The 18141-nt window shown below is 69.4% G+C and overlaps 2 protein-coding genes across 2 annotated transcripts in view; one reads left to right on the forward strand and one right to left on the reverse strand.

Moving 5' to 3' along the window:
- CHLNCDRAFT_136863 (hypothetical protein) overlaps window positions 1-2311 on the forward strand; it is a gene marked incomplete at both ends in the record, with an annotated part of 3366 nt that extends 1055 nt beyond the window's left edge. Inside the window, 4 exons of the mRNA XM_005845551.1 lie at window positions 206-484; window positions 725-1087; window positions 1304-1434; window positions 1816-2311. Of these exons, the coding sequence (XP_005845613.1) occupies window positions 206-484; window positions 725-1087; window positions 1304-1434; window positions 1816-2311 (1269 nt within the window). The remainder of the gene's footprint in view (window positions 1-205; window positions 485-724; window positions 1088-1303; window positions 1435-1815) is intronic.
- A 9522-nt stretch (window positions 2312-11833) lies between these two features.
- On the reverse strand, window positions 11834-14917 carry CHLNCDRAFT_25754 (hypothetical protein; the record flags this gene model as incomplete). Its single annotated transcript, XM_005845652.1, has 9 exons — window positions 11834-12013; window positions 12252-12444; window positions 12688-12772; window positions 13019-13131; window positions 13415-13519; window positions 13709-13818; window positions 14022-14127; window positions 14369-14481; window positions 14765-14917. The coding sequence occupies 9 exons, from the start codon at window positions 14915-14917 to the stop codon at window positions 11834-11836; spliced, it is 1158 nt and encodes a 385-aa protein (XP_005845714.1).
- Window positions 14918-18141: the final 3224 nt, after the last annotated feature.

Genomic DNA, 18141 nt, shown 5'->3' on the forward strand with positions numbered 1-18141 from the left:
GCGGGCAGGTGGCTGAGCTGGGCTGGGGGAGGGAGGGGAATGGGCAGCGGCTCAGCCTGCTCTGCCTCACTCGCTGCTTGCTGTCCCGCATCACCCCCACCTCGCCTGGCCTGGCCTTACCCCACTCGTCTCTCTGCCTCCCGACTCTGTCCCTGCACCCCTGCACCCCTCGCTCCCCCGCCCCTCCCCCTCCCGCCGCCCGCAGGTGGTGGGCATGGGCCTGTTGCTGACCTTCATCGGCCTGCAGACCAGCAAGATTGTGGTGGCGGCCCCCGAGACGATGGTCACCATGGGCGACCTGTTTGCGCTGGAGCCGCTCCTGGCCATCGGCGGCCTGGCCGTCATCTCCGCGCTGCACTACCGCAACGTCAAGGGCTCCATCATCATCGGCGTGCTGCTCGTCGCGCTGGCCTACTTTGCCGCCAAGGGCGCCTGGCCCACAGAGTGCGCGGGGGCTGGGGGAGGGGCCTGTGGGTTTGATGCTGTGGGTTGCTGGCGGTGGGCGCTGTGTGTGTGGTGGTGGGAGGAGGCGTCAGGCGGTGGGAGGAGGTGTTTGTGGGCAGGCGGTGGAGCGGGGCGTCGGGCCGGGGCTGCAGGGGAGGGGAGCGGGCTCCCCGCCGCTCGCACCAGCGCCGCTGGCGCTATCTTGCCCGCCGGCCTGCCCGCCACCCACCTCCCCGCCGCCCCCGTCGCCCGCCCCGCCCCGCCCCTGCCTGCCCGCAAGTTTGTGGCGCTGCCACACCTCAAGTTCTTCGCCCTTGACTTCTCGGAGCTGCTTGCTTTCAAGCCCTCAGCCTGGTCCGCGGTGCTGGCCTACACGCTGGTCATGATCTTCGACATCGGCGGCGCCATGTTTGGGCTGGGCAACTTGGCGGGGCTGGTGCGGGACGGGCACGTGCCCGGCGCGGTGTGGACCTACCTGGCGGCTTCCGCCGGTACCGCGCTGGGCGCGCTGACGGGCACCACCCCGCTCATCATCGCCGCCGAGTCGGCGGTGGGCATCAAGGAGGGCGGGCGCACGGGCCTGGTGGCCGTCACCGTGGCAGGATGCTTCGCCGTCAGCATGCTGCTGTCGCCCTTCCTCCAGGTGCGGCGGCGGGGGTGTGCACGACGTGCACGACGTGCTTGCGCTTGGAAGGGGCTGGCCGCATGCTGCACTGCAGGGCGTGCATGGGACGCGCATGCACCTGCAGCCCCGCCATATCTGCTCTCTCTGGCTGCCACGACCCTCCGCCTCCGCCTACACACACACATAAAATACCACCACCCCGCCGCCGCCGCCACGTGCCACCACCGCATGCAGGCCATCCCCCAGCTGGCCACTGCGCCCGTGCTGGTGCTGGTGGGGGCGATGATGATGGGAGAGTCCACCCACATCGACTGGAGCAGCATGCTCACCGCCGTGCCCGCCTTCCTCACCATCGTCATACAGCCGTGAGTGGCGGCGGGCAGGCAGGCAGGCGCAGCGGGCAGCAGCGGCAGCAGAGGCTGCAGCAGCAGGTGGCAGCAGCAGCAGCAGCAGAGGCTGCACCAGCGGGCAGCAGCAAGAGGAGGAGGCGCGGGAGTTGTGACTCGCCTGCAGCAAGGGACGGGGCTTGCTGGCTGGGGCGCCTTCCTGCGTCGCCTGCCTTTCAGCAGCACGGCCGGCCTGCGGGCGTCGCCACCTCCTTCTGCACCTCTGCTGCACGCCCCTCACACTTGGCATCACCCGCCTGACCGCCCCACCCTGCCCTTCCCCTCCCTCCCCTTTCCGCTCCCCTGTCCCTTCCCCCTCACCTCCCCTCCTCTCCTCCACCCGCGTCGCCTGCACCGCAGCTTCACCTTCTCCATCGCCAACGGCATCTACGCGGGCCTCACCATGTCGGTGCTCCTCTTCTTCCTCACCGGACAGTTCCTGGAGGTGTTCCGCGGCGCTAAGGGCGAGGGTGGAGACCTGGAGACGCCGCTGCTGGGCGGCTCCGATGGCGGCGGCGGCGCCGACGAGGAGCCCAATGGCCACGTCCCGGGCGCCGACACCCCGCGCCTGCCGCCCCTGCCCGGCGTCGCCGAGGGCGGGCAGGCGATCCCCATCGGCGCCGCGCTGCGCCGCAACCTGCCCCACGAGGTGGCAGCCCTGGTGGGCAGCCTGACGGGGTCGCTGCGCTCCCGCGGCAGCGCGCCTTATCAACGCAACAGCTACACCATGTACATCAACGTGGCGGGCAGCGGCGCGGGCACAACGCCCAGCGTGGGCAGCGGCGCGCGCAGCTCGCGCGCCGGGTCAGACGCGCCGCACGGCGGCTCCGACCTGGGCCACCACTTAGACCACTGAGGAGCTACAGAGGGGGCAGCGAGGCAGTGGAGGGAGCGGGCAGGGCGCCAGCAGGGCGCCAGCTGCGCAGGCGCTGCTCCTCTTCCCCGTGAACCACCCCCGTGCCAAGCCCGCCGGGGCCAGCCTTGCCAGGCCAATTGGCGGCGGCCGCCCCGCCCGAGACCGTTGCTGGCCGCGGCGCCTTACGCGCCCTCTGCGGGTGGTGCACGCAGGGCGGCCCTTTTTCCCTCCTGATCCGTGACGGTTTGCTTGCCATTGCTCCATGCGCATCCCTTATCTACTGCAAAATATCTGTGTGAATTGATTGACAGACACCCTCCATCATGTAATGCCACACGCCGGCTCGCTGCGCTGAAGGTGGCAGGGGGTGGTGTGCGCTCATTGGCCGGCGTTGGGCATCATCGCTAAAACTCCCGTGCTGTGCATGCTGTGCATCCCGGTGCTGCTGTGCTGTTCAAGCTGGGTCTGGCAACCAGCTGTGGCTGTAAAGCTGTGCACGGTGACATCGGGGGTGTGCCTGGTGATGGATGACCCTAGCTTTGGTGCCCTGACGCCGCCTCCTGCATGAGCTTGGCTGCCGCCTGCCACATGCCAGGCTGCGCCAACAACAGCCCCATCGTTGCCACCTGCTCCTCCTGCTGCGCCGCCAGGTAGCTGCCCACCAGGTGCGGCGTGAGGCCCGCGGCCGCCGCCCCCGGCTGGCTGGCGGCGGCAATCAGGTGCTGCACCATGCGGTGGTGGCTGCTGCCCCGAGGGCTGTCGGCAGCTGCGGCGGCGGCAGCGGTGGCCCCATCCTCCGCACGTGGGACCATGGGGGCCAAACGCGCCCGCTTGGCGGCTGGCCCGCCCTCTGTGCCGTCCTGCCCCTGGCGCGGGCCCTCCCTGCTGCCGCCCCCGGCGGCATCCCGCCGCATCCTGCCAGCGCCGCCCGGCGCCGCCGCCACGCCAGCCCCGCCACGCCTGCGCAGCCTGCCTCCCCCCACATCCGGGCTGCCAGGCAGCAGCCGCAAGCTGCCTTCCTCGCTGCCTCCCTCGCTCAGGCCCCCCTCTGAGTGTGGAGCCTGGCCGCCACCCCCGCCACCTTGCTGGCCAGCCAGCCAGCCCACCAGCGCCTCGGCACCGCCTTCCGGCACCGCTCCAGGGCCGCCGCCGCCGCCGCCGCCGCCGCCGGGGCTGGTGCCGTGGGGTGAGTTGCCAGCCGCGCCGACAGGGGCAGCTGCCGCGGCGGCCGCCGCCTTGGCTGGGAGGTGCCTGGAGGGCGCCGCCTGCTTCCTCCTGCCGCGCGTCGAGCGCCCACGCGGCTGCCGGGGCTGCCGCGCCTGCCCCTCCTCCTGCTCCCCGCCCCCGCTCTCCTCCCGCCCCTCATCCTCGTAGTCGCCGTCGCTGGTGCCGCCCCTGCCGCCGCCGCTGTCGCTGCTCCCAGAACCGTCGCTGCTCCGTGAGTCGTCACGCGGCGCTGCCTTGCGGGCATAGCGCCCGCTCAGCCAGGGGGCCCCGGCGTGGAGGTACCCGCCCAGCCGCACCACCCCCCGCCTGACCGGCCTGCTGCGACTGGGTGCCTCCTCGCCTTCCTCCCCTCCCTCGCCCTCCCCCTCCTCCTCCCCTGCCTGCTCCGACTGAAATGGTGCTGCCGGGGCGGCGGCCGCCTCCTCCCGGCGCTGCTGTGCCCCAGGCACTGCCGCCTGCGGCGCCTCCTCTTCCTCCTCCTCCTCCTCCTCCCCCACATCCTCCGGCTTCGCCTGCTGCGCCAGCTGTGCCAGCCTGCCGCTGTCGCGCAGCCGCCTGGCCAGGGCCTGCAGCTGCCGGTGGTCGGCGGCCTGCTGCAGCTGGCGCATCAGCTGTGTGTCGGCCTGGTAGCTGCAAGAGGGCGGGTGGGTTGGCAGGCAGGCAGGCAGGCGGGTGCTCGGGTGGGAATCTCCCGACGCCCGACCAGCAAGAGCGGAGCGCTTGTTGAGTGCCACAAGCATGCCTGGCCCAAACGAGGGCACACCGCAGGCCGCCCTGTATGAATTCAATCCCAACTGGAGCGCCACCATGATGTTTAGAAAGCACTGCCCGCCCCACCTGTCTAGCGGGAGGAGGTAGGGCTGCATGTGGGCCTTGCGAGGCTCCAGCCCCTTGATGCGCCGCCACAGCAGCGCCAGGTCGCGCGCTGCCGCGGCCTCGCCCAGCGTGGCGCAGCCGGCAAGCCTGACTTGCAGGGTCTTGCCGCCGGGCCTTGCGGGGCTGGTGATGTAAGTCGTGGCGTGGTAGTGGCGCCTCCCCTTCTTCACCAGCAAGATCCCGTGGGGCAGGCGGGCTAAGGCGCGGCCCGCTGCCGCCGCTGCCTGCTCGTGCGCTGGCGGCTGCGCAGCCTGCAGGCTCGGCTGCGGCTGTGCTGCTTCTGCCGTGGCGATGCCAGTGCTGGCAGGCGGCTGCGCGGCATCCTCCACTGGCGGCGGCCCCCTGCTGCTGCTGCCTCCGGCGCCGCCGCCGCTCCCATCTCCGCCTGCAGCAGCCACCTGCATTGCATGCTACTGCAGCAGCTCAACCAGCTCTGCCAGGCTGACCTGCTGCAGGTCCTCATCGTCCTCATTCCCCATCATCCAGCCAGCCTCAGCAGCCGAGGCTCCTGGCTGCTGCGCCGGCAGCCCGCTGCCGCCGCCGCTGCACCCGAGCTTGCGGCACAGCACCTGCGCTGCCTTGGATGCTGCCTCGCGGCTGGGGAACGGCCCCACACGCCACTCCCGCTGCTGCCCAGTCTGCTGCTCCTGCTCGGGTTGCTCCCCCACGTCTGCCTCCACCACCCACAGCCCGCCCTGCTGCACCACCTCAACCCTGGCCTGCTGCATTGTGCGAGGGCTTTGGAGGGAAAGGAGAGACCTGAGAGACCTGAGAGGAGATGGCTTGGGGTTTGGTGAGGAAAGGTTAAAAAGAAACCCTGGACCCTCTGAAAGCACCTCCCCCAAGTGAATGGCACAACAGGGGGACAACAAAGCTGAACAACGGCAGCATCCCAAGACGGCCCAGGCGCTGCCGCCGCACATGGAGGCCGGCGGGTGCTGGCGACGCGCGCTAAATGGATAACGTGTTAACAAATGCTATACAATGAAAGCTGCCCTGTGAGATTATGATGCATGATGTGGCAAGAAGTTGCAGAATGCGCTGCTCAGCACACTAACGCAACAGAAGACACACGAGCGCTGATGTACAGACTGTTGAAAGCTGTCCAAGGAAAGGCGTGCTTCTTGCATGCAGAGGCGTGTGATGTGCCTGTTCCGGCCAGGCCTGATCACTGGCCAGGGCTGGACGCCGCACCCCGCATGATGGTTGCCACCGCCGCCCACATGCCCTTCTGGGCCAGCAGGCGCAGCATGGCCTCCCGCTCCCGCTCCCACTGGGCCCGCTCCCGCTCCTGCTGTTCCTGCTCCTGCCTGAGGAAGAAGCTCAGGCTGGCTGCCAGCAGCCACTAGCTGCTCCAGCAGAAGCATGTGGCTCCCCATTTGGCCGGCAGAAGCTGGCAGGGCTGCATTGGCGGGGCTGGGCACACCGGCAGGGGTGGAGCACGGAACAGCAGGCTCCGCCACCGGCGTGACTGGGGGGACCGCCACTGCCGGTGGGGCCGCCGCCGCGCCAGGTGACGGTTCAGCAGGGCCTGCCGCCGCAGCAGCAGGGCAGGGCTCTCGAGCTGGCAGCACAACTGCTGGAGCTGAGCGCACAGGCGCGCCGGCCCTGGCAGTGGCAGCTGATCGTCCGGCTGCGGCGTGTGCCACATTGGTGGCAGCAGGAGGGCTGGCTTCTCCAGCTGGCTCCACACATGCTGGGGCTGCGTGCTCGGGCGCGCCTGCACCTTCACTTCGCTGCCCTGCGTGCTGCCTCCCATGCTCTGTCTTGGGCAGCGCTGGTTCTTCAGGAGTTGCCGAGGGCATGGCTGCAGGTGCAGCCTGCGTGCACGGGTCATGCGCCTCCTGCAGCCCGCCTTCAGTCCCAGCAGGGCCAGCACTGTGAGGTACGCAGGCGCCTGGCGTGGCCAGCGGGGCGGTGCCCCTTGCAATCTCTGCACCGGCCCCAGCAGCAGCCAACGACACAGGCCTTTCCTGGGTCTGCCGGACAAGCCCGCCACCTCTGTTGCCACTGCCACCTGTCCTATGCTTCTTGCTGGCACCGCCGGCTGCTGCTGCACCGGCCGTGCTCCCGGGCACCCATCGCTTCTGGCCACTGGCGCTGGCCCTGCCGGCAGCGCCGCCGCCGCGCGTCGTGCTGGTGCCTGCCTGGCGGCGCTCACCGCCCCCGCCGCCTTGTGGGTCGCCCAGGCGGCCCACCAGCGCCTCCAGCTGCCCGCTGGCCCTCAGCTTCCGCAGGAGAGTCCTGAGATTCTCCAGCGACTCAGCCCTCTCCACCTGCTTCATCAGATCGTCCTCGGCATCATACCTGGGAAGGAGGCAAGGTGAGCGGCATGATGGGCAGCATGGCCGGCAAACGGTGGTCGAGGCCAATAACAGCAAAGAGTGAGTCAGATTACCTGGCCTGCGAGAAATATAGCCTCTGAAACCGAATATCCTTGTGCTCTTTGCGCCACAGCAGGGCAATGTCTCGCATCGCCGCCGCCTGCAGGCCCGGCGAGCAGGCAGGCGGTGCAGTACCATGGCTTAGAGGGCACAGCACGCAAGATCACACAATGCATGGGCATGAAAGCAGCAGTTCTGTACCAACCACCATGGTGAGGCTGATATGCATATTGCTAGGCATAGCTGCTAACTGTGCACGCCATACCTGCTCAATCGTTTCGCAACCGGGTAGGGAAACCTGTAAGAAGTTGATCTTAAATCTTGGTTCATACGGAAAGTGCGAACCGCGGGACCGCTTGTCGAACTTTACGCATGCTGCATGGCCGTGGCTAGGGGTAGCAGCCTCGAAATCCTGGCTCAGCTGCTGTTGCTGAGGCTGGCTGATGACCAGGTTGGCCCCTGGAGCAGCCTGCTCAGCGGCAGCCGGGCACGGTGCACGAGCTGCCCCGGGTATGCTGGCGGCGGCTGGTTCAGCAGCGATCGCGGCTGCACTGCTGTTTGCCACGTTGCCGACCCCATACTGTTGCAGTAACGCCACCAAATCCTGGCCCTTGCCTCGGCTCTTCAGAAAGCTTCTCATGGGCTGCGCAACCACGGCGGCTGCCTCGTGGCTGGCGAAGGGCCCCACACGCCACTCCCGCTGCTGGCCAGGCTGCTGCTCCTGCTCGGGCTGCTCCCCCACGTCTGCCTCCACCACCCACAGCCCGCCCTGCTGCATCACCTCAACCCTGGCCTGCTGCATTGTGCGGGGGCTTGGGAGGGAAAGGAGACCTGAGAGGAGATGGCTTGGGGTTTGGTGAGGAAAGGTTGAAAAGAAAGCCTGGCCCCTCTCACCCCACCTCCCCAAGTTAATGGCAAAACAGGAACTTGTACAAAGCTGAACAACGGCACCACGCATGAAGGCCGCCGCGGGCTGGCGTCACTCCCGGCGGCAGCTCACTGCCGCTTCTCTGGATTACAGACAGCCTACACAACACAATGCCCGAATGGCCCATGAAACGTGTTTACAAATGCTGCACCGTGAAAGGTGCCCTGTGGGTTTATGATGCCTGATGTGGCAAGAAGTTGCAGAATGCGCTGCTCAGCACACTAACACAACAGAACACACATGCGCGCTGATGTACAGACTGTTGAAAGCTGTCCAAGGAAAGGCGTGCTTGTTGCATGCAGAGGCGTGTGATGTGCCTGTTCCGGCCAGGCCTGATCACTGGCCAGGGCCGGGGGCCGCACTCTGCATGATGGTTGCCACCGCCGCCCACATGCCCTTCTGGGCCAGCAGGCGCAGCATGGCCTCCCGCTCCCGCTCCCGCTCCTGCTGGGCCCGCTCCTGCTCCCGCTCCCGCGGCTAAGAAAGGCCTTCTTTGAAGGCGCTGGAGCTAGTGTCTAAACCCTCCGAGAGGGCACACGTTCGATTCCTCCCATGTCGAAACTTTGTGAGGACAAACGCGGCATAGCTGACCGGCTCAGCGCCAATCTAAGCCAATTCCCTCGGGAACGCCTAATAGAATCGCTAAGGTTTCGGCACAGGCCTCCCCGGGACCCATTCACTACTAGTGGGGGGTACTGCACTTGGCGCGTCGGGCAGATCACATAATGGTCTAAAGCTAGACGTTAAAACCGGGAAGTTAAGCCTGTGGAGGCTCTTCCCCACCTTTACCTTTGCCTGCTCCCGCTCCCGCTCCCGCCGTTCCTGCTGCTGCTGCAGGAAGTAGCTTGCCACCAGGTCCTGCGTGAGCCCCGCTGCCTCCGCCCCCGGCTGGCCGGCAGCGGCAGCCAGCTGCTCCAGCACACCCATGCGACCGGTGCTGGTAAAACCGGCCCCGGGGCCCGCCGCCGCCGCGGCAGATGGCCCGGCAGCGGCCGCCGCCGCATTGGTGGCGTCGACAGGGCTGCCCTCTTGCGCCGGCAGCACACCGGCTGGAGGCGAGAGCGCGTGCGCGCCAGCCCCACCACCGCTGCCCTGCCCTCCCTTCTGGCTTCCCTGCTCTGCCCTGGCAGCGGGAGATGCTGCCGGGACGGCTCTGCCGAACGCGGGACGGCTGCGCCCAGCCTGCTGGGTGGCACCCCCAGCGCCAGCAGCGGTGCCTGGCGCTCCTCTCCCCTGGTTCCGGCTGCCACCGGCGCCACTCCCTGGCGTCCTCTGCCTCTTGCCGGCATTGCAGGCGCAGCAAGGGGCGCGTCCCCGGGCGCCCCACGCTTGCGGCCACCGCTGCCGCCCCTGCCGGCGGTGGTGCCGCCGCTCGGCGCGCTGGCCGTGCCCCCTCGCTGCTCCCCATCCCCGCCGCCTTGCTGGCCAGCCAGGCGGCCCACGAGCGCCTCCAGCTGCCCGCTGTCCCTCAGCTCACGCAGCAGATCCTTCAGCTGCTCCTCCGACCCAGCCTCCTTCATCCGCTGCATCAGGCCGCTCTCGGCCCTGTACCTGCGCAGGAGGTCAGCAGCCGCGGCGGCGAGGTGGGAGATCTGGCTGGCAGCTGGCAGCTGAAGTGTGGGATGAAGCCCACCTGGCCTCAGGGAAGTTAAGGGGCTGGAGCTGCCTCCCCTCCTCCCCCTCCTCCAGCCCCTGCATGTGCCCCCACAGCAGGCCTATGTCGCGCATCGCCGCTGCCTGCATGCCAGGCGGGCAGGCTCACGGGTCAGGCAGGGCAGCAGGGCATGGCCCCAAACCACCAGCGACCAGGTTCAGGGCTGACGATGGGCGCTGAGTTTGCAGCTGTAAGGCGGTCTGGGCCGCACCTGCTCAGCCGTGGCGGCGCGGCGCAGGGAGACCCTCCGACCTGCTACACTGAAGTAAGGATGGAACGGGCGCGGCGCATTGCTGTTGTCTCGGGACACGCCAAATAACTTCTGAGTGCCAACACATCGCGCAGCTGGTGCCTCGGTGCGGCGCTCGTCCCTGTGGGCTGCCGCGGGACTGCCAGGCGAACCGCCACTGTGGGCGGGAGAAGCCCCGCCGGCGCCAGAGGCAGTGGCGGCTGCTGCCGCCGGCGCGGGCTGTGCCGCTTCCACGTGCCGGCTGGGAGCCGCCTGCTTCCTGCTCCGCGAGCGCCCTGGCTGCGGCTGCAGGTGAACCTCCTCGCCCTGCTCCTCCTCCAGCTGAGCTGATTCAGCCGGCTCCCCATGCTGCTCCTGCTGCGCCAGCTGCGCCAGCTTGCCGCTGTCCCTCAGGCGTCCAGCCAGCGCACTCAACTGCTTTGGGTCAGCAGCCTGCCGCAGCAGCTCCATCAACTCCTCGTCTGCCTCATACCTGGGCACACGCGCGCGCAGGGGTGGCGCCAAAGATCAGCGGCGGCAAAGCTCGGCGGACAGGGCGGTGTCAGGTAAAGCGGACACAAAGCACAGGTGCTGCAACTCGCTGTGGCTGGCAAAGTTCAGCGCCCTTCCACGGCAGCTCACCTGTATTGCGGGTAGAAGAGGTCCACTGCGTGGCCACCAGCCGCCTCCACCTCATTCACGCGTCGCCACAGAACACACAAGTCACGCGCCACCGCCGCCTCCTCACGCGAATCGCAGTTGACAGAGACGCGTTTGCCTGCCATTCCAACCTTGGCCCGATACCGCCCAGAGCGCAGTTCGTAAACGCAAGAAAGTGCTTCCAAAGAGCTGCCTGTAGCCGCGGCTGGTGCAGCAGTAGCGGCAGGCTGCTGCTGCTGGAAGGCTGCCTCAGCATGCCCCTGCACGCCGCCATCGCTCTCCTCGGTCGCTGTGCGGCCGCGACTGGGGCCGGTAGCTTTCAGATGCTGCTCCGGCTGCTGAGACTGGCCAATTATCCGATTGGCGCCGTCTGCAGCGGCCTCTGCTGCTGGCACACCTCCAGGCGTGCACGGCGCAGCAGGTGTGCCCGTGGCGTTGGCTGACACTGGCGGTGCTGCACCGCCGCCGTCTCCACCACTTTCGGGTTCAACCACATGCTCCTGCAGCAGCTCCACCAGCTCTGCTAGGGTGCACTGCTGTAGGTCCTCCAAGTCCTCTTCCACTTCTGCTGTTGTGTAGCCCTCTGGCTCTTCTCCATCGAGCAAGCCGCCAGGCTGGTGGTGCTGCTGCTGTTCGGTGGGCGAAATGCAACCGCCGTCGGCGTGCAGCTTGCGGCGCAGCAGCCGGGCTGCGTTGGCTGCTGCATCCTTGCTGGGAAAAGGCCCTATACGCCACTCCCGCTGCTCAGGCTGCTGCTCCGGGTCGAGCCGTTCGTCCAGCTCCAGCTCCACTATCCAGCACTCGCTGCTCTCCTGCACCACCTCCACCCTGGCCTGCTGCATGCTCATCGGCAGAGTCGTTGCGTGCGTGTCCGGCTGAGGCTGGCTGTTGACCTGGTTGGCCCCTGGAGCAGCCTGCTCAGCTGCCGCCGGGCCCGGTGCACGTGCTGCAGCAGGTATGCTGGCAGCGGCTGGTTCAGCAGCGATCGCGCCTGCACTGCTCGCGCCTGCACTGCTGTTTGCCACATTGACGACCCCAAACTTTTGCAGAAGAGCCTGGACCAAGTCCAGCCCGTTGCCTCGGCTCTCCAGAAAGCTGCTCAGCAGCTGCGCTGCCTTGGATGCTGCCTCATGGGTGCGAGAGGGGCCCACACGCCACTGGCGTTGCTGCCCAAGCTGCTGCCCAGGCTGGGGCTGCTCTCCTGCCTCAACGTCCAACACCCACAGGCCGCCCTGCTGCACCACCTCAACCCTGGGCTGCTGCATTGTGCACAAGCAACCCGAGGACAGGACAATGTGTCTGCTGTTCGCGAGGGTCGCGCTGATGTGGCGGGTGTGTTGTGCCGGCGCCAAGCTGCAGCTGCCCTCCTTTTGTCGCCGTGATTCTTCTTTACATGGCCCTCCAATGAAGCTGAGGGTTGCAAACCAACGCGAAAGGCAGCAAGAACGGCTGAACGGCATCGACGCACAAGGAGACGCACGAGGAGGCGTGCCCTGGAAGCACCCTCAGCAGCAAGATGTCTTGCTCTCTGGGGACAACAGCGCTGCGAACGCGGGTTCAGTACTCAGTACTCCTCTTCCTCGCCCGCCGCCGCCACCGTCGCCGCTCCGGCAGGGACGGCGCCGCCGCCGGGCGCCGGCCCTGCGGCGCTGGGCGCGGGGGCCGCCCCCGCTGCCGCCGCGAGGTCGCTTGCCTCCCTCCGTGCATAGCTGTTGGCCTTGTGCTTGGGCGAGAAGACAAAGCCCTGCCGCAGGAGGAGATCGCAACCGGGTAAGGGCCAGCAGGGCGGGGGCCAGCAAGCACTGCGAGGGCGGGCAGCCGGCAGCGACGCAGCCCGGGCTGCTGGCGTGGCGAGGCGCGCCGGGCCTGCTATCCAGTGGCTGGCAGTGCACGCGCGGGGCCCTCGGCCCCACCACCACCACCACCACCACCACCACCACCGCCGCCACCACCACCTCCGCCACACCAGCCCGGCAACCCACCGGCGGCGCGGGCCCCAGAAGCATCTCGCTGACTGCCACCCAGTCTGCGGCATTATCCGAGGCCAGGAGGGTCTCCAGGTCGGAGCGCCCCACAAAGGCGGGCGGGCGCCAGTGCATGCGCTGCGGCACCACCTCCAGCAGGCCCACAGGGATGTAGCGGTGGGTGAAGGACAGCCACTCCAGCAGGAAGCGGCTGCGGGAGAGGGAAGGGGGCAGGGTCAGGGGCAGAGGGTTCGTGACGGCAGGGGAGGGTGGGGACGCGGGTAGGGTGGGTGGAGGGCAGCGGGGGGCGCGAGAAGCCGAGCGGGCACCCGCGCCCTCCTCCCCAGCTGCTCCCTCCCTCGGCAGCGGGCCCCTGCGCCGCCGCAGGGCGACCCCCGCCAGCCCAGTACCGGTCCCTGGCAAGCAGCGGTACCACCACACGGTACCGCCTCACCGAGTGGTCTCCACCCCCCGGCTGTCGCTGCCCCAGTGCTCCAGCCCGTTCGAGCAGAAGCGCTTGAACATGTCCAGCCGCTCACCTGGGGGCAGGCGGGCAGGGTAGGCGGTAGGCGTGGCGCGGCAGCAGCAGGGAGGGCGCGACGTCAGCAAGCAGGTAGACCACACAGGTCTGCCGATGCTCCCTCTGCCTCCCTGCCGGGCAGCCCCGCCCAGCGGACAAGACGTGCGCCACCCTGCCTGCCAGCCGTGCCGCCGCCGCCGCCGAGCGGCAGCAGGCCTGCAGGCCCCGCCACTGCTCCGCCGGCGGGGCCAGGGGTGGGTCTCACCCGCGCTGATGTCCCAGTGCCGCCGCTCCTTGATCTCTGTAAAGATCCAGGGCTTGATTAGGGCGCCGCGCGCGATGTAAGTGGTGGCCAGGCCGGGGCACTCCTCCAGGTGCCTGCACGCACGGGGAGGCACAGGCGGGAGAGTGGGGCAGCTGTGCCCACGGGACGGCACACCCAAAACACCATCTGGCGCCGCTGGCGCTGCCTGGCGCTCGCTCCGTAGGCCAGGCCAGGCCAGCCGTGCCGCCTGCTTTGCTCTCCCCCTGCTCATGCCGGCCGTGCACTGCTGTGCCGCCATCTGGCCGCCGTCTGGCCCTGACGCCACAACTGGCACACGCACGCAGCCACCACCACCACCGGCACCACCACCGCATCACCACCGCCAGCAACCCACACCTGTAGTGGTCCTCGAAAGAGAACACGTCGCCGTTGCCCACCACCTGCAGCCCTGTGCCCTCGGCCGCCTCCACGCAGCGCTTGATGTAGGGCCAGTCGGCCAGCCTGCAGGGTGGCGGGGCGGGCACGTCGTCGGCGGCGGCGGCAGCAAGTCGGCAGCGTCGGCAGCGAGCCGGGCCGCAGGCGCGAGGAGGTAGGCAGGAGGAGCAGGCAGGCAACGAGTGCCTAGCCGTCGCTCAGCCTGCTGCGCCTCACCCCGCCCCACCAGCTGCCCCCAGCCCAGCCCGCCCTCACCTGCTGTACCGCTGCTCGCGGGTGCGGCCGTGCAGCGTGACGGCGGCGGCGCCCCAGCCCGCGGCCTGCGGTATGAGCGTGTGCGCCATGTCCTGACCGTCGTGGTAGCCCTGCACACGCAGTGTGTGAGTGCGTGCGTGTGTGTGTGAGAGAGAGAGTGTGTGAGTGTGCATGTGTGTCGACAGGGGAGCAGCTCAGCGCGTGCTCGTCTCTCTTCTCAGGGCACACCACGCCGCCACACTATGCACACACATGCCACCATACCACTACCAAGCCAGCCCAGCCCGCCCAGCCAGCCAGCCAGCCGGCCCACCTTGCGGCTCTTGAAGGTGACGGGGCAGGAGAGGACCGAGCTCATGCCGCGCACGATGGCCTGCATGCGCTGCGGCTTGAGCAGGCACGCCGACCCCGCGCCCTTGCTGCACACACACACACACAATAGACATTTGACCGCAGGAGGGGTAGGAATCGCAGGCTGCCCGGGCCACCTGAGCAGCGCCCTCGCAGGGCCTGGCCTCGCCCACCGCCCTCCAGCATCCTCGCTCGTCCGACGCGGCGCACCCCTGCGGCCCACAGACGGCCCCAGGGACAGGCCGGCCTGTGCCGTACCGCCCCACCCTGCACACCACGCCTACCTAACCTAAAACCCCTAAAACCCACCTGCACACCACGTCAATGGGGCACCCAAAGTTGACATCCACAAAGTCCACGCAGCACTGCTCCTCCACCAGCTGCGCGCAGCGGGCCAGGCTGTCGGCGTACCCGCCGCACAGCTGCGGCAGGGCGGGGGGGGAAGGCAGGAGGAGGGGCATGGGCAGGTGGGCAGAGGCAGGCGCAGGCTGGGCGCGTCGGAGGAGCGAGTGTGCGCACGCTGCGCGCACGCCCACGGCCGCATGGTGGCTACCCAAGCCCCAGCGCATCCACGGATCCCACCCGCCTGCCACCCACCCCAAAGCCCACACATGCCCACACATCCCCACCCAGCACATGCCCCCACACCTGCACACTGCGCCCCGCCCACCTGCACACTGCGGGCGCTCGGCCCCCCACACCCACCTGCACCCCGAAGCAGTCCTCGCTGGGGTGGCGCTTGAGCAGCGCCCACTCGCTGGGCTGGCCCTGCAGCAGGTTGGTGGCCAGAGCCATCTCGCCGCACGTCACATCCGCGCCGAGCCCCTTGCACACCCTGCGCCGCCACGTGGCACGCATGCGGGGGAGGGTGGGGGCGTGCGGACAGGCGTGTGTGCAGGGGCATGCGCCGGCCAGCTGGGCGGGAGCAAGGGCAAGAGGCGGGGCGCTGGCGCACACGGCGGCGCGGACGATCTGCCCTCCTCCCCATGGCAGCGCCATGCGGCGACGCGGGCATGTGAGCAGCAGGCGAGCAGCCGCCGGCAGCAGCAGCAGCAGCAGGCGCGGCGGCGGCGGCGGCGGCGGTAGCGGAGCCGCAGCCTCGCCTGCGGAAGGGCAGGTTTCCTGCCGTGGTGAGCGGCGCCAGGAAGGTCTTGCCCCGGAAGTCAACTGAGCGCTTCTCGCGGGGGTGGGGCCGCGCCTCCACGTAGCCCGCATCCCCGCCCCCGCCGCCGCCGGCGGCGCCCGCCGCGGCGTCTGCCACGGCCGCCCCCAGGCTGCCCACAAAGACGGCGTCGCCGGCGGCGGCAGCAGGTGCAGCTGCAGCTCCTGCCGCCGCCGCTGTGCCTGCTGGCTCCTTGGGTGCCTCATCCACTGCCATGGGGGCTGCGCCCTCCACGCCCTCCCCACCACCGCCGCCGCCGCCGCGCCCGCCGGGCTCAAGCTTGGCGCGTTTGGGCGCCGGCGCCTCGGCCCCCGCCTGGGGCCCGCCGCCATCGGGTGGTGGTGCGCCAGCGGGAACCTGAGCCGGTCCCGTGGCGGGGCTGCCGCCGCGCCCTCCTCGCCCGCCGCCGCGCCCGCCGCGCCCGCCGCCGCGCCCGCCCCGCCCGCCTCGGTCCCTGTGGAAGGTGATACCCATGGATGCCAGCACAGCATCCGCCGCCTGAAACGAGTAGCCGCCCTTCCTGCGCCGCAGGGAACGCCCAGGGGGCGCAGAATCAGGTGCGGCGCAAGCAGCACGGGGGCCGGCGCCGCGCGGGCAAGCGGCGGCGGGGCATTGCGGATCCGCGCCCGCCTGTGCCCCTCGGCACAGCTTCAGCTCGGCAGCAGCGAGGCGAGCAGGCAGGCGGGGTGCCTGCCTAGGCAGGCCTGCCCAGGCAGCAGGCGCACCTGAGCTGCGTCTGCACCTCCTTGCTCAGGGTGTTGAGTGGGTCCAAGGGCGGCGCCGCACCCGCCTGCAGCTCCACCACGCCCCCAGGAATGGTGCCGTCCCGCCGCCACCACCCCTGCGCGCCGCCCGCCGGCGCGCCCGCCTCCCCCTGCTGCTGCTCGCCAGCCTCGCCAGCTGCGGCCGCTGCCGCCGGCGCCGCGCCCTCTGCTGCCGGCGCTGCTCGCGCCGCCGGCTCCTGCCCCTGCTCCTGCCCCTGTTGAGGCTGCTTGCCATCCAAGATGTGTCGCTGCACCAGCTCATCGGGGTGCGCGTGTGTGCTGGCCCAGCGGCACGTGATGCCATAGGGGCAGCGCTCGGCTGCATGGCAGGCGAGAGGGGCGAGCACGGTTGGTGCAGCACCAGTGGGAGCAGGCGCGACAGTGCAGCGGGCCGCGCCGCAGCAACCAGCAGCGACACCAGGCGGGTGCGGGGCTCCCAGGCGGGTGCGGCAGCATCTGGAGGTGACGAGGGCAGCAGGCCCAGCGCAGGGCCAGGGCGGGGCAAGCGCAGGCGGCAGGGCACCGAGGGCAAGCACTAGTGCGGGCAGGCGCGGAGGCGGGGCACCCGCCTGCGTTGAAGGGGCAGGTGCCGGGCAGCTCTGCGGGCTTGCTGCGCAGGTAGGCATCCACATCATGGTTGAACCTGCGCCGTGGGGACACACAGCCGCGCGTCTGGGGAGCGTGGAGGTGAGGAGCCAGCCCCTGTGGTGCACAGGCTGCACGGCAGCGCCACAAGGTGCCGCGAGCCGGTGCGACGACGGCGGGGGCGCCCTCGCCTCACCTGCACCCGTCGCCAAAGGGGCACCTGCCCAGCGCAAACGCCGTGCACAGCTCGGCGCTGCTGAACCGCTGCTGCGACCGCTCCTGCAGCCAGGGGAGGGAGGCCAGGAGGGCCGGGCAAACCAGCGGCTAGGCATTGACCACGCTGCCTTCTCCTGTCCACCTGCCTGCCCTGAGCAGCCAGCGGCGCCCCATATCCGCCCACCCCGCACCTTTTTAGCCTTCTTCTTGGACTTGGATTGCACATCGCGCTGCCGCTGGCCCTCGCCAGCAGTGGCCCCCGCCGCCGCCTCGGCAGCTGCGGCAGCGGGCGCGGGCTGCCCCTGCCCCACGGCAGCGGCGGCGGCTCCAATCTGGCCGCCCGTCACCGCGCCCACGTGCACATGGCAGGTGGTGGCGCGCAGGAACTCAGCCTTCACAGGCGCCTCGCCGCGCGCCGCTTGCTCCTCAGGGCTCAGCTGCGGCCGTGCAAGCTGGGCAGCCGGGGCGGCGGCGGCGGCGGCAGGGCCCGCCTGGGTGCCGGCGTCTTCCGTCGCCATCCTTCCCAAGCTGTGCTGCCTGATGACGTCCTCCCGACGATCAAGAGGCGCAGAGAGCTACAGTGGGTGGGGGTAGGGATGGGGATGGCCCAGCATGCACGCTGGGGGCCAACTGTATGTGGCCAGGGTGCTCCAGGGTTGCTCTGATAGCCCCTGGGAGCCGTTTCGAAGTCTCAGCAATGCATGACTTGCATGCTGTGGCGGCAGAACAGGCGGTGTATTGCTGGGGTGACCAGAAAGGGCCACATGGAAGCAGTTTTGCGCCTGGTTTGTTTGCTGAATGGCGTTCTGGCAGCATCTGGTGCACAACCACATTGGCTGCCCGACCATCTGGCGCCCTGGCAAGCTGGCATCACATGTCCACGTTATGTGATCTGCAAAGTGACATGCACCGTACCAAGACAACTGAGCGCTGATGGTCAGCATCTGAAGCCGTTGGACCGAGACGAACACCCCTCAGCATTGGCTGTTTCGCTCCAGCCCGAGGGCATGCATCATTGTGAGTTGAGCACAGTAGCGGCCGCGCGCGGCAACTGCCGCCTGCGCTCGGCTGCGGCTGCAGCCCCGAGCGCGCAGTAAAGCCATTGACCAGCGCATTGGCTGCAGGAATGAGATCACATGGCACGCTTCTTGGACAGCCTGGGCTGCACTCTTCTTGGGGGGTGGCGTCGCCCACAGCGGCAGCACCCGCTGGGCACCACGCAGTGGGCGGCACCAGGGCGGGGCAGCCCGCAGGCGGCCCTCTGGCTCCCGCTCCTTCCCGGATGCCTCCACGCCCTTCCCTCGCCCACAATTGACGCTCCGGGCCGCTGGTGGAAGCGGGGGCGCCGGAAATCG

This window comes from Chlorella variabilis, assembly GCF_000147415.1.
Source record: "Chlorella variabilis unplaced genomic scaffold CHLNCscaffold_17, whole genome shotgun sequence".
NCBI classification, from domain to species: domain Eukaryota; kingdom Viridiplantae; phylum Chlorophyta; class Trebouxiophyceae; order Chlorellales; family Chlorellaceae; genus Chlorella; species Chlorella variabilis.